General features: G+C 36.4%; 1 protein-coding gene across 1 annotated transcript in view; it reads right to left on the bottom strand.

Annotated features, from left to right (window-relative positions):
• The window catches only part of LOC140236302 (uncharacterized), a 68,754-nt gene that overhangs the window by 28,355 nt on the left and 24,657 nt on the right, over positions 1–15,742 (bottom strand). The window contains exons 3-8 of the mRNA XM_072316255.1: positions 9,839–10,076; positions 8,511–8,862; positions 7,044–7,171; positions 6,403–6,477; positions 4,460–5,994; positions 2,209–2,370 (exon numbers count right to left, since the gene is read on the bottom strand). Of these exons, the coding sequence (XP_072172356.1) occupies positions 2,209–2,370; positions 4,460–5,994; positions 6,403–6,477; positions 7,044–7,171; positions 8,511–8,862; positions 9,839–10,076 (2,490 nt within the window). The remainder of the gene's footprint in view (positions 1–2,208; positions 2,371–4,459; positions 5,995–6,402; positions 6,478–7,043; positions 7,172–8,510; positions 8,863–9,838; positions 10,077–15,742) is intronic.

Consider the following 15,742-nt stretch of genomic DNA (forward strand, 5'->3'; position numbering starts at 1 on the left):
AAACACAGGCGTTGCCTTAGCGGTGCACCGCTGAAGCCGGCGTTGCTTTATCGTTGGTTTAACGGTAGCGGGCGGTAGCGAGCGTTGGTTTAGCGGTGACGCTGGGGTTTGAAGGGGGTTTAAAGTTGGTTTAGCGGCATACCGCTTTTGACTACGGAGCTGAACGGATCGCTTTGATAGAAGTTCCGATAGATTTTTGATAGAAGTCGATAATTGAAGTTCATCATGCCACGTGGACAAAAGAAGAGGAAGGATGGAGAAGGAAAGGCAGCAGCCTCCAAGAAGATCTTTACTGAGCAGGCAGCTGAACCAATGGAGTCAGGTAGATATATGTGGCCCACTGGTTGTGTCAAGAAATATTTAACAACTGTGAAAAAATACTGTTATGTATTTTACTTCAATATTTGAGCAAATTCGATATAAATGAGGTCTGCACTCAACGGCAGCTCAATTCCAAATGGGCTCCTGGTCCATTTCTCCCAGTATTTATAGCCAAATTCTGGTCCCGCTCCTACACCTCCATACCAACGCCAAACCAAAGTTCATCACCGCAATGGATCGCTGTTTCAACGCCCGACACTGTTCCAGCAATCCCGTGTCCGCTCGTAAAACGCTTACAACCGCTCCACCAAAGTGGGTTGTGGAACGTTTATTCACCGCCCAGGCAAAGCTGGCGAAGCAGCAGTGGTCCAGCGTTCAAGATTTCTGCGTTGGCCGAGCGGACCCAAGCGTCCACGAACTTGCGTGTAGCGTTGCCAAGCTTTGACTGGGCGTTGTTGGAGCGGTGGTGAACTTTGCCGGAGCGGAAAATTGCCCGCTCCTCACCCCTTGCAATATTTTGTGCAGCTCAAAACTTTCGGAGCGGTAGGAGGGACCATCAGTGGTGGCCGAGCGTAAACGGCGTAAAAGGTGGTGAACGGTTACGAGCGGTGATGATTTTTTTTTTTTTTTTCACCGCAGCTCCAGGAACGCTCCAGCAAAGTTCTGGCGGTGTGACCGGGCCTTTAGAAAAGTAGCAAGTTGATCAAACAATTGACGTTCTCATAGCGAGCCATCATTTTGAGTATGCAAAAATTTTGAGTATGCAGAGATTAACGTCAAATTTGAACCGTTTGTACAAAATTGAATTTTACACAAGAACCAATGATGTGAATGTGAGTGTGTGCTTACAATGACGCGGGAAAATAGACATGGATACCACGGATACCACCTTTTCAGACCTCTGCTGACTAGACTTCTGGTCTCTTGTTCCAAGGCACATGAATACTTTATTAATAATTCATGATGGATTGCCCTGGACACTGTTAGCCTGTATTCATGGTAAATGGTAAAATGCATGCACCTGACAAATTAAAAATGAGCATATTTTTCATGTGCTTGCATACACTACATTTCAGAATGAATAAGGACTAGCTGTGATTAGGCGTTTTCACATAAGCCCGATAAAAATCCAAGCTCGAGATATTTTTCGCGATAGCAAATTAGTGCGCTATTTCATTTCCTATTAACATCAGCCCGGAGAGAATTATGCCTTTTTTTTTTTGGAGCTAATTCAACAGCTGAGTATGCGCAAACAGTGTCGGGCCATCACACAAGCTAGGTATGATGGGATGAATCGCGCTAATTTCTTGAGGCGATTTCACATTATCAAATAGCGCCCTAGTTCGCAAATTATCCCGCTATTTCGGAAATTTCCCGAGCTGGACTAGAGAAATGTTCTCGATCAGAGCGATAAAATTAGCGCATTGGGGTGTGGGGGCTCGGGCCCCCACACTTTTTTGTGCACCATACAAAGGAATACATAAAGGTTTCATCACTTTGGGCCCCCTACACTTTTTTTTTTGTTAACCCGGAAGTACGTAAGTGGCACTAAAAAGGAATAGATAGAAATCTTCAAGTGTGATCGCGGTAAGGTTATTTTTTTATTTTTTTTTTTCGCTGAGGACCCTTTTTATTGTTATCATTTTGCTTGACAGCCGAAGAAACCCGTAAGTGGAAAGGGAGAGATGAGCTGCTGAGGACTTTTTTTTTGCTTGTTAGCTCATCAAACCCGGAAGTGCCCCCACACACTTTTGAAAACGCTCCGTCGGCCTTGATCCTTACAGGTGACTTTTGAAATACCTCAGTAACATTCCGTCTGTATTCCCAGTCTGTGCAAAGTAATAAAATACGTTTTTAGAAATGCAGTGAGTAGACGTAAGGTTTTACCTGAAAACTCGAAGCTTCTGCTCGGAGGATCTTGTAGAATTCTACGTGAAATTGTGAGCTACCTATTCGTACTTTACGCAGTACACAGCTGGAACACATGCCTTCCGCCAAGTCACGTGAAACAGTTCTTCCGCACTTCACTTCGTCCATATATAACGATTGCTGATAGAATGAACATTAATTGACAATAGAGGAAAGTAATTATACCCAAAAGAATAAGGTTGATAAAGAACACGCAGTTGATTGGAGGTCTGGAGCTCAGAGTACAAGGTGTCATTTGATACACATTCGATTTATATTGTAATTTCACTAATCACAACTGAAGAAGGAAATAATTAATTCTCGATTTATTATAAGAAAGAGAAGAGGGGCGATAGATATGACTTGAATAATCAGCATCCATGTTATTTTAACCTAAACAGGTGTTTGTCTAAGATACCAAAAAGTATGTAGGCCTACTCTAAAGAGTACCCATATGATGTATCCTTTTTATGTATACACAGCGGCTCCTGTATTTCCAATGTTCCCAATATTCTCAATTGAGTACTACATGAGACTTTTTGGCGAAATTGTTACCGTCGCAAATCGGTTTGATTTTACTCGAGTATTCAAGTACATTGTTTTGTCCGTGGAATTAATCTACCATAAGGATATATTGCTTGATTCATCATAACTATTTTTGTTTTCTAAAAGCAAAAACGAAAAAAAAGTATATACATTTACAAACAACGTTCTCATTTATAACAATACATGAATGATGTGACGTGACGGTTAAAGGCCCTGTTATTCTTTGGGAGCAGTGATGAAAAAAAAAAGTTCCAGATATTCCATTTAATGCATATATGCAGGTCCGTTGTATCACAAAACACCATTATATATATATATATATATATATATATATATATATATATAATTTATATATATATATATATATATGTGACCGTGCACCTAAAAACGACCATAAAGTCGCACACACTGATTTTGCGTGAGGACTGAAAATAAGTGAAATGGGTCAACCTAGCCGAACTTGACATTTTCATATTTTCTGAAAGACCAGGTCTTCTTTTACATTATGCTAAAATTTGGTATCATAAAACGGGCAGGAAAGTGTGTGTGTTTTTTTTTAGCAGTTTATCTCGAACATTTTTGGTAGAATAAAATGATTAGGTGTGTCTTTAGAATCCCTTTTTCATTTCTGCAAAACCTTGTCCACACTCTTCACTTTCAACTCTAATAACTTTTGAAAAGATAGTGCTACTGCTTTGAAAGTTGGCATTAATTATGGAAAGAAGGTGTTAATGAGTCATGCTTAATTTCACTTTAATCTGATAACCCCTTCATTGTTGTTACTCTGGTGGTTTACTTCCTGTTTTTTGTCCCATTCATCGCACAACCAGCGCGGTTTGGTAAAGATTAAGCGCTTGAATAGACACTGTACTTCAGAGCCTCTTTTCTCAGTTCACACTTTTCCTGAGTTTTTGCTTTCTTTCAAATATTTAAATAGGTTAGGAGAGTCCATTTGATTTGAGTTATACATCATTTTAAAGCTTAAAGTCTGCTCTTTCAGAATATGGTCTTAACTAAAAATTCATGTCTGGCGACTTTTTCTTTGTTTTGAGGTGCATTTTTGCAGGGTCACATATATATATATATATATATATATATATGCAATAAAGCCTAAACTATACGAGGATATCAGTATTTTTCTCAATAAACCATAATTGTTGGTGGTTTAGTCTGGAAAAAAAATGTTATTATGAATATTGGTCACATTTTGTGTATCTAACAATACTTGGCATGTACTGTACAGATTTGAGTTTTTACAGTGGTTGTTTCTATCCATACCCCATATTTTAGAACTATTTTCCAGCACTAATGCTTGGTTTTTGTTTCATTTGCAGATGGTAAATTATGCATTAAGATTTAACTCGCACACCAATTTAGTATTCAAACAACTGTATCATGCGAGGAAGACAGTCATTCTACATTAACGATATTATATTTAGATGGATACTACAATTTTACAAGATTTTCAGAACGATTTCAGAACGATTTCCGTAATTAATAGGACGTGGTCAGGTCTTGAAACCTATTTTGAGTACAGTTGTTGAGGTTGAAGATTATGCACTCACTTTCACAAATGGAAAGACAATCACACACACACACACAGACACACACACGAAATCTTATTCTTGTTCTACACAACATTTACTGAAATATTTCAAATGAATATTCAAACTGCGTCACTCACCACTTGGTTATAGCGCACCATGAACACCACTCCTGACACTGTGTGTTCTGGTTTATTGAATAGATTGTAATCATCCCATTGTTTTCCCACTGCCCTTGCTGCCTCCTCAGTATGACATTCAAACGCAACGTCAACGCAGAAATACTTGTCAGAAGACTTCACAAGGCCCTCAATGATATCCAGGCCGAGTTCATTCCCTGAAGCCGAGGTGAAGTAGAGTACGTAGCGGAACTCCTCGGGTCGACTGAGAAGTTTGTTTTTAACCTTTTTGTACTTGGTGCGATCACTTGTGAATAAATGCACAACATATATTCCTGAAATGTATTCTTGAAAGAGTTTGTGGGGAAACGAAACTGTTGACGTAATCAAGGATGAAATGTTGACATCGCGCCGACGCTCCCTTGTGATGACATTTCTTTCTATTGTCAAAACACCCACTCTGCAGCATGTTTCCATGGCATCGTGACACTTTTTGAATTGTTCTTCGGGAAATGAAAGATTCCTGTCTAAGAGACCTTCTAGCGCTATCTCACTTATTTCTAGAATTGCCCTACCAGCTTCCTTCAAATGTTCAACAATGCTCTGATTCTGCAGATTTTCACAAACTTTTGATGCGTAGTGTTCTTTCAGGAAAGAGATCATTTCACCAAAAATCTTGGAGAAAGTTTGCAACTGTTGCATTTCCTTTCGTCTCTCCTCACTGTAGTCACTCCACATGAGACAAAGCATTGCACAGTAGATAGGAAACGGGGCCATGTTTGACCGGATGCCATCGGTTTCCTCCATAAAACTGATCAAGCTTTCTGCAAGATTATCCTTCTGTTTAATCCGAAAGTACCTCCTGATATAGCTTGATAAATTTTCTTTGTTAAATCCTTCGATTTTTAGAAAAGTGTAAGCTTCGGCGAGTCTTTTATCCATCATGAATTCATTTGTCCTCCAAGGGCGTGTAGTCACAATTACATTGCATGAATTGTTTTGCTCTGTTTCTAGAATGCGAATGAACTCACTGCTGCTTCTTTTACTTAATCGTTCATCAAATTCATCGAAACCGTCAAATATAATGAGAACCCTACTTTGATTTGCTGAAATATAGTCATCTATCATTCTCTCTGTTGCTGTATTCGAATGAGAGAGGTATGTTTTGACAATACCGCCAATACTTGTTGTGTTCTTGACATAACGAAGAGGAATTAGGAGCACCATTTCCAGATCCGGGAGAATCCGTCCCTGGCACCAGTCCCAGGCAATCTTGGAGCAAAGTGTTGTTTTCCCAACACCTCCCTCACCCTGGATCAGAAGGCGCTTTGAGAGATTTCGCTCTCCATTGTTTTCCAGAAGGTCGTAGTATGTTATTGGTGTCTTATGTTCATAACTTGGGTCTATTATACTTAAATTGGTATAAATTTCATCTAATTCAACACGTTCCATAAAGTTGAGTGGATCCACCATGACCTTGCGTCGTGACAGACAGTAATACGCCTTCAGCTCTTCCTTGCATTGCTGTACTTGTTCCTTTGTAAGCGATGATGGTTCTTAGTAGAGAAACCAACAAATAGAGAAAGCAAAAACGCAATTTTATTTATGCATTATATCAATGTACATACATACGCGCACATAGCACAATTATGTATACACAGAAAGACAGCGAAGGGGAGAGAGAGGGAGTGAGAGAGAGAGAAGGAGAGAGATTGAGAGAGAGGGAGAGAAGAAGAAGAAAAATAAAATAGGGTCTGGAATATGAGTAGTCGATAAATTTACTAGTATAAACAATAATTGCTGATAGAGGATATCATTACAAGTCACTCAATCCAACATCAGTATTACAAAATCTATTTATTTCTTTCTACTATTTGCATTTACAGTTGTATTACTGTACAACGAAAGTGATGTAAAAAGAAAACGAATACGATTGTGATTATCTACATAATTATTGTTCTTACTCAGCATCAATTCTTCTTCCTCATGAAATCTTTCTGGTATGTTTGGTCTTCGCCAGCAGAGGTTCCAGCCAGACCCTGAAATATCATCATCATTAACAACAACAAGAGCATCAATATCAGTGGTGGTTTTCAAATAATATTTGGGCACAATATATATATATATATATATATATATATATATATATATATATATATATACACACATATATATATATATATATATATATATATATATATATATATATATATATATTCATTTCCCCTCTTTCACTACCAAATCTTCAAGCATACGCTTACGATGTGTGGTCTGAAGCATTTTTTTTTTCATGAATATTTCATGTACTTAACATCCATTAATCATTGTTTATAACATATTTCAAAAGTTTTCTTTACATGGGACATGTGGGACTTTAATGATGTTATTTTTGTATCAAAATCAAGCAAATATACTATCTTTAAAACAATAAAAAATCACATACGTACTCACACACACAGAAACACACGCACTCACTACACACACTCATACACAAACAAACAAACACACACACACACACACACACACACACAAACAGACACACACACACACACACACACATTCAGACAATGAATGCAATATAATTTACAGAAATTTAGACCAATACGTTTTCGCCGTAGGTAGTCCGGATGATTTTTCTGAAGATAGTTTCCAACAAGGGGAAATAGAATAACTATGACAACAGACACACCAATGGTTAGTCCGATGATGACACCCGCAGTAACACGTTTTCCTGAAATTTGATATAGAAACATAATAATGAATAAAACATGTTTTCCTTTATTACTCCATTAAATGAACAGTAAAATAAACATAATGAATATTTATAATAATACGGTACACGTATAAACACCTACAACGTTAGCGTTTTGGTGTACATGTGTGTGTGAGTGGGAGGGGGTTGTCTTTGATAGTGCCAACGAAATGGTCGATGGCATGAATATAACTATAAGCATTATAAATTTAACATGGTGACACATAAATTATTCAATGGACATATTCTTTATTGAGTCGTCCTAAGAGACCGACACGCGCGAGTCATACGGCCAACGAACTCAAAATTGATGAAAGGTCCAGGTACATGAGTCAAACTGCTTACGAGTCATACTGCCTGTCAGCTTCACAGACTTCTTCCACTTTGTTATTTTTTGTATCTACGATGATTCAATTTATCTTTCCATCGATGTTCTTTTCCAGAGGGTCAACATACTACAAGCTCGGTCTTTTTAGTGGGTCCCTCCATTTTTCGCACTTTAAGCAACGGTATACATATACTTCACTTTTATCACTTCTGTTTCTTTTTTTTTTACTATAAAATGTATGATTACTATAGGTCCTCAATTGTTGTACAGTCTTTTCATTTCACTATGTTCTATTTACCTTATTCTCTGCTATCAAAGGAAGCGAAACATATGTTTTGTCGTAAAATGAAATAAACTTTGAATTGAATTGAATTGGACATTAGGTTAAAGAAAAAAGCTCCTTCAGTCCGACACTGGCAAACAAGGCCTACGAGTCTAACCCCAGCCAAAAAAAAAAAAAAACCAAAACAAAACAAAACAAAAAAAAAACAAAATATAACATAACAAAACAAAAACAAAAACTGTTCATGAGACCAAAACGGCATGCCTGCATGCATTAAGCCAAGCAATGATCAACTATAGTAAAATGTAATACGTGTCTAACTCTTGGGTCATTTTAGGGCCTTTCTTGTCTTGAAGTATCGATACCACGGATTGTGGGCTGTATAACTCCTTTTGGTATGGCTTGTGATGCGTGAATCTGTCAATGTCAATAGCAGTAAGAATTTTTTTTTCTTCTTCTTTTTATGCATTGAAATTGTTTAATATTTTTCCTGCTTTTTGTTTTGTAATTTTCTTGCCGTTTTTGATAATAGATCGGAAAAGTGTAAAGCGGAAATCTTTTTTTTTTGTACATGGAGATTACTTTGCTCAAACTATGAATACGCAAATTATACTTCTCCGCAACCAATCTCAATCGGAACATTGGTTTAAGCAAGATCATTAATGGGTACACCAGTTACTATGTTCAAATTAATGTGGAATTGACATTTTTCATGATACCTGGTACAGGGAGAATGATGATTTCTATGATTGACGTTCCATTCAGCGATTCACCGGTAGCCACGCAAATGAAGGTTTGCTCTGTCCCATATTTGACTGAAACCGTGATTGTCTCAAACCTCTCGTATGTGCCGTCAGAAAGTGTGTTCTGTTGTGAAACAACGGAATCCAGTCCCTTTCCCGACTCCTCTGTCCATAGCATGGAAACGTTAGGCTTGAATCCACTCACGACACACGTAAGATTAAAAGAAGGGGTGTTGGAGGGAGATTGGTATGCACACTGGTTGTGACGAAATTGACTTCTATCAGCGCATTCCTCAATTGTATGTCTGGATGCCATCGCTTGGGAAATAGAAAGGCATATTTTAAATTGGCATACTATTATATTTTGTATTCGAATCAAGATTTTAATTCAGCGAATGTGCACAAAGATTTTGTGCCAGCATTTATATGATATTTTTTCTCTTTTTTTTAACGGAAAAGAGCATTTCATCAAATACTACGTAATTCGAAGAGTTACGATTGAAACTAGATTTTTTAGAATGGCATTTACAAGTAGTTATTATCAATCGAACAAAAATAGGAACTGATATGTTTGATCTTTATGTATGTCATTTACAGATATAACTTTGTGATGTAATACCAAATAGCTGTTAGCAAATCGATAAAGCGATAGAGAGCTTTAAAGATGCTATCAAAATAAAAAAGGAATAGAATATCAAATGAACTAATTCCTTATCACAAGGAAAAATAGTAGAGATACAACAGTAAGGCGAAAAACGAGTTACCTTGTCGTTGCATTGTACATAGTTTTAATCACACGTCGTTTGTGGGATACAATTGATTCTGCCATGGTAACTCCTGATTTGTGTGTGTGTGTTTGTTTTTTAGTTTTTCTTATGAAATAATGAATGAGATTCTTATTTTAAAACATTAGCTTACAGTACCCTATTTTGTACAATTGTAGAAAATTTAGCGTCTTTACTTGCCGTATGATATAAGATTTACAACGTCCACAACTTTGCATGTGTCAAGGTTTATCAATTCCCTTGAAACAAAACTCGTGATTCAGATCAAGAATTCAGTTATCAAATTGTAAAGCTAGTATTATATATGACGCCATGACAGATGAGTAAATATTGACAAGGCATTGATTTCTGTATTGTTACTGTATTCATTTAGCTTGCTTGTGCGCCAAACATTGTTTTTTCTATTTTCACTTTTAGATAAGTGAGACGACTTTCATTTTTTTTTTCCAGTCTAAGAGTGTCTCCCAGTAATGAATAGCACAGAGGAATAAAAAGAAAGCATTACTCACAGCTAATCAACATGATAGTAGAATTTTCAAAGCTTTGGGTATTCTTCAGCAGCACCTGGCAATAGTAATGACCTTCATCTGCCACCTGTAAGTCGCTGATGACGAGGCTAAAGTTCTTGTCAATGTCGAACCGTTTCTCCAGGCTCTCAAAATTTCTATCTGCGAATCTAGCCTTTATCGTCCTCTGCTGCTGACCTAAGATTCTCTCCTTGACCCAGAGAGCAATGAGAGGCTCCTCCTGGATGGCACACGGTAATCGGATGTCTTCTCCTTTCCATCCTTGAACGTTGGGTGCAGTGCCTATTACTGAGGCTGTACGTTGAAATTTAGAGCGATGTAGGTACATGTCATGTATGCATTACTGAACTCTAGATTGGAAGTGACGTTACTCGCTGCAGTGCTTGAAGCCAGCACTTTCTTTTAGTTGGCGCTGCAATTTAATAGGACTCCACCTTTAGGCCCCGTTCACTTTACTATACGCTTATGTTATGCAGAGGATACGCAGAAGAAGCGTACGTTCCTCAATGGAAAATCACTTTGCTGTAAATATGTGGGGCGCCAAGTATCGCATGGGCTATTTTGATACGAAATGTCTCCATAGATATAGTCGGAAAAATGAACATGTCCTAACAAAACAACTAGGTTTATAACAAAATGAACATTATTTCTCCAATGAAAAGACTGATTTCAAAATGCCATTTTGTAGACTAAATGATACTACTCATTTCGTAATGAAATATACAGCAAACACATGATGCTTTCAGAACGTTTACTTAACTTTATTTTGAGGCTCCGTACGTCTTCTGATAAAATGGACGTTTTTAAAACGTACATAAAACGTCAAAGTTGGGTCTTAGCATTTACCCCAAGGCAGACATCTTTTTTTTTCCTTTTTTTTGGGGGGGGGGATAAAACTGTAAAAATTTCAATGGTCGTTACAAAAAAGGGTTTTTTTTTTTTATAATGACTGCTACGTCTTCGTCCTTTATAAACGTCCACAAAACGTTTTTTTTTTAGGTGTGCTTCGTCGACTTCGTCTTTAATGAACGTTTAAAAAACGTTTTTATTTGGTCCGCTACGTGTATGTCATAGTTTTCTTTATCATGGATATTCTTGACTATAATGAATATTCAAATAAGAAAATAAATTATAAAAATCGAAAACTAGTAGAAATATATAAAAGACATTGCAATATAAAAATATATGCTTTGTTCAAATTTTCTGTGTGAAAAGTGAACTTACGGACGTTATTGTTCAGGGTTTTTTTTTTTATAATTTATAATTGAGTATATGAATATAAGAACGACCCAAGTCCATGGATGACCATTTCAAGTAAACTTAAAAAAAAAACTTCATATTTTTTTTTTATTTGTCCAATAATATTCTATTTAACTGTGATGGGAAGGCAACATTGTATATACAATTTAGAACATATATTATTATGACAATTAACATTTACATTAATTGTGGAGAGGCCATTTTGTGCGATGGACTTGGGTCGTTCTTTGATTCATATGGACTTGGGTCGTTCTTTGATTCATATACATGATATTCTGCTATAGAGATGAGAGAAGGACGAGAGAGGGCGCTATAATGTGAATGTAAGAACGACCCAAGTCCTTCATGTTTACATTCATATAAGATTTAACTCATTTATTTCTGGCACTTCCGGGGGTAATTAGGATTTATCATTTATACACAAGATGAGTCCATGCATAAGCTGCAATTTCCCATGTCAAACTAAATTTGGCCAAAAATTGGACTTGGGTCGTTCTTATATTCATATACTCAATTGTGTTATGAAGAGCTATTTTCATATTTCAATAGGCCTAATTAAGGTGTGTGTGATCTAATTCTAGTAACCTTGTCTTCATGCATTACAACATTTTGCTGGTATATAAAAGAATGTAATACAGATTCATCAATTGGGGATAGGATGTAGTATAGGCATAAGTGGTAGGACATTCGAAACAGGTTAGGAAAGGCTTAAATTTAGGGTATATCAATCCCAAACCGTGCCTGTATGTTTTCATAACTATACTTTTTTTTAGAGGGGGGGGGGGATATCAAATAAAAAATACGCATTAGACTTTCTTAAAAAAGGTTTTCTGGACGTTCTAGACATATGTGAAAGGTTCTCTAAACGCTCTGGAAAGGGTCATAAGATTTTTTTTTAGACATTTTGAATATTGTTAAACAGGTTTTACCGTCGTCTATAACGTCCAAAATGTTTTCTGAAGGTCCTTGGAAATTCCGAAAGTTTTATTTCATTGTCTTTTTTTTTTTGTTGTTGTATAACGTCCATTTGAAACGTTTTGAATACGTCGAAAACCCTCCACAAAAGACGTTCTGATAACGTTTTGACAAAACGTCCAAATAACGAACTTGGGACGCTTCAAGAACGTTCAGAAAACGTCCAAATGTTGGCTGGGTAGCCATGTGACACTTTGCACCTTATTGGTGCCCAATAACAAAGTCCGAAAAAATGACCCCCACCTTGCCAGCACTTCCGGTGGCTTCAAACTTGTTCAAACAATGCAACCGATCGTTTTGGCTTTTTCGGTGTGTAATGCGCGCTAAGTGCGCACAGCGCCCCTTCCACTATACAGTTCAGTGGTATGCATGCATTATTAAGCTACACATACTTCCAAGTGTCACCTCCGCATTTGTCTCCTCCTTAAGTTTTATGACCAATTTTGGCATCGGATTAAACATATCCCACAATTATATAATATATGTGATTATATATATATATTATATTATAATATATTATATTATATCATAATATATTATATAATATATTTTATATTATATATTATATAATATTATATATAATATATAATATATTAAATTATATTATATTATATATGTGACCGTGCACATCATAACGAACATAAAGTCGCACACACTGATTTTGCGTGAGGACTGAAAATAAGTGAAATGGGTCAACCTAGCCGAACTTGACTTTTTCATATTTTCTGAAAGAGCGGATCTTCTTTTACATTACGCTAAAATTTGGTATCATATAACGGGCAGGAAAGTGTGTTTTTTAGCAGTTTATCTCGAACATTTTTTGTAGAACAGTGTGATTATGTGTGTCTTTAGAATCTCTTTTTCATTTCTGAAAAACCTTGTCCACACTCTTCACTTTCAACTCTAATAACTTTTGAAAAGATAGTGTTGCTGCTTTGACAGTTGACATTAATTATGGACAGAATGTTTTAATGAGGCATGCTTAATTTCAGTTTAATCTGATAATCCCTTCATTGTTGTTACTCTGGTTGTTTACTTCTTGTTTTTTTGTACCATTCATCGCACAGCCAGCACGGTTTGGTAAGGATTAAGCGCTTGAATAGACACTGTACTTCAGAGCCTCTTTTCTCAGTTCACACTTTTCCTGAGTTTGTGCTTTCTTTCCAATATTTAGATAGGTTAGGAGAGTCCATTTGATTTGAGTTATACATCATTTTAAAGCTTAAAGTCTGCTCTTTCAGAATATGGTCTTAACTAAAGATTCATGTCTGGCGACTTTTTGTTTGTTTTGAGGTGCAGGGTCACATATTATATATAATATGACATTATATATAATATATAAATTATATATAATATTATATATTATATATCATATTATATTATATTATTGCATTATATATTATATTATGTTATATATTATATTTTGAGATTCCATGATTGATGATTCTGAATTCCATATCGATGATTATGTCCTATTACGTAGAGACCGTACAAGACATGGTGGCAGTGTGGCTGTATATATTTCCAAAAGATTCAACTATAAAATAAGAGACGATTTGAATTCATCTACTTTAGAATGCCTTTGGTTAGAATTGCATTATCCAAATAAGCCTTCCATCCTTGTAGGGGAATTTTACAGACCTCCGAATTCTCACGTCGATTTCTTTGACGAATTAGACAGGACTTTTGACTCTGCTCTCTCGGAACATATGAGTTGTATTATATTAGGTGATTTCAATTGTAATTATATGCCACACCAATATGATGTGAATGCCGAAAAAGTTATGTTTTATACAAATATGTACGGACTAAGTCAATTAATTGATACTGCCACAAGAGTTACAAATACTGCTTCTACTTTAATTGATTTGATATTTGTATCAGACAAAGAACGTTACAGTGAATGGGAAATATTTGAGACTAGCATTAGCGATCATTATTTGGTATATGCTATTAGGGACTTCAGTGCAAAGATCCATCAAAAATCTGAATGTGCGGAATTTCGCTCATTCAAAAATCTTAATTAGGAGGAATTTTATAGTGATTTGAGAAGTGCTCCGTGGCAGGTCATAAAAGATATAGACGGCGTTGATGATGCGTGGGATATGTGGTTGACTCTTTTCAATGATGTTATCAACAAGCACATACCTTTGCGCAAAAAGCGGATAAGAAAACATGCATGTCCATGGATATCTGATGAGATTGTTAAGCTCATGACGGAACGTGATAAAGTTCTCAAAGCTGCTAAATCTAACAATAGTGATGATCTTTGGAATACCTATAAATATCTAAAAAACAAAGTTACTCATCTCATGAGAATAAGAAAAAAAAACAGTATAACACTGACCAAATTTTACAAAATCGTAACAACAGTAAGAAAATGTGGAAGAGCTTGAGGGAACTTACGCCTAAATCATCACCCATTTCTCCCAATACCATAAAGGTTGATGATGCAGAAGTATCGGACAACGCAAGTATTGCTGAAGCATTCAACAATTTTTTTTTATATCTAATGCTACTAAAATTACAAAAGAACTGCTGATGAATACTTCGCAAATGATATTTGATGAGGACAAAGGCTTTGTCCATCTCATTCTCAATTTAATTTAAGTATGATAACGAGAGATTTTTTTATTGAGACAGATTGAGCTTCTTGGCATAGATAAAGCAACCGGAGAAGATCACATCGGCTGCAAACTTTTAAAGATGACAAAGAATGTTATTGCAGAATCTCTTTGCGATATTATCAGCAAATCCCTGTCTACGGGAGTTGTTCCACGTGAATGGAAAAAGGCTCGGGTAGTACCGATATTTAAAGTAGGAGATATTTCTTCGTTGAATAAGTACCGCCCCATCTCAATCTTACCAACAGTGAGTAAAATTATCGAAAGGGCCGTACATCAACAACTGAGCAAATTCATGAATGCGAATGATTTACTACACCATAACCAATCTGGTTTTAGACCATTTCATTCCACATCAACTGCTCTTGCAAAACTTGTGAATCAGTGGTCTTTGAATATAGATAATAATCAAATTTCTGGAGTTGCCTTCATAGATCTTCGGAAGGCATTTGACACTGTAGATCATGACCTACTTTTACATAAATTAAAGTGTATACGGTGTAGTAAGACGACTGTAGATTGGTTTAAATCCTATTTAAGTGACAGACAGCAAGTGATGCAATTCAAAGGAGCCAAGTCCCACCCTTCAACTATTCAATTGGGTGTACCTCAAGGGTCAATTCTTGGTCCCCTTTTATTTTCAATGTATGTCAACAGTCTACCCGAGTGTACTTCAGAAGGTGTTATAGATATGTACGCTGACGATACGACCCTCACTGTCAGTGCTAATGACGCAACAGTTTTAGAAGAAAAGATAACTGTTGCATTAAATAAAGTAATGGGGTGGATTAAGAAAAATCGGTTCGTCCTTAACACTGACAAAACTTCTGTCATGGTTATCGGCTCCCGTGCTAATCTCGGGAAAATTGAAAATTTCAGTATCCCATTAGATGGTAGTCGGATTAAAAGAGTTCAGTTCACTAAATGTTTAGGTGTTTTAATAGATGAAGAACTGAAATAGTCTAAACAAATCGAAAATTTATGTAAACGTACCCAAAAAAGTGTCTGCATGATAAAGAGAGCGAAG

The sequence above is a fragment of the Diadema setosum genome, chromosome 12 (assembly GCF_964275005.1).
Source record: "Diadema setosum chromosome 12, eeDiaSeto1, whole genome shotgun sequence".
Classification (NCBI taxonomy): Eukaryota; Metazoa; Echinodermata; class Echinoidea; order Diadematoida; family Diadematidae; genus Diadema; species Diadema setosum.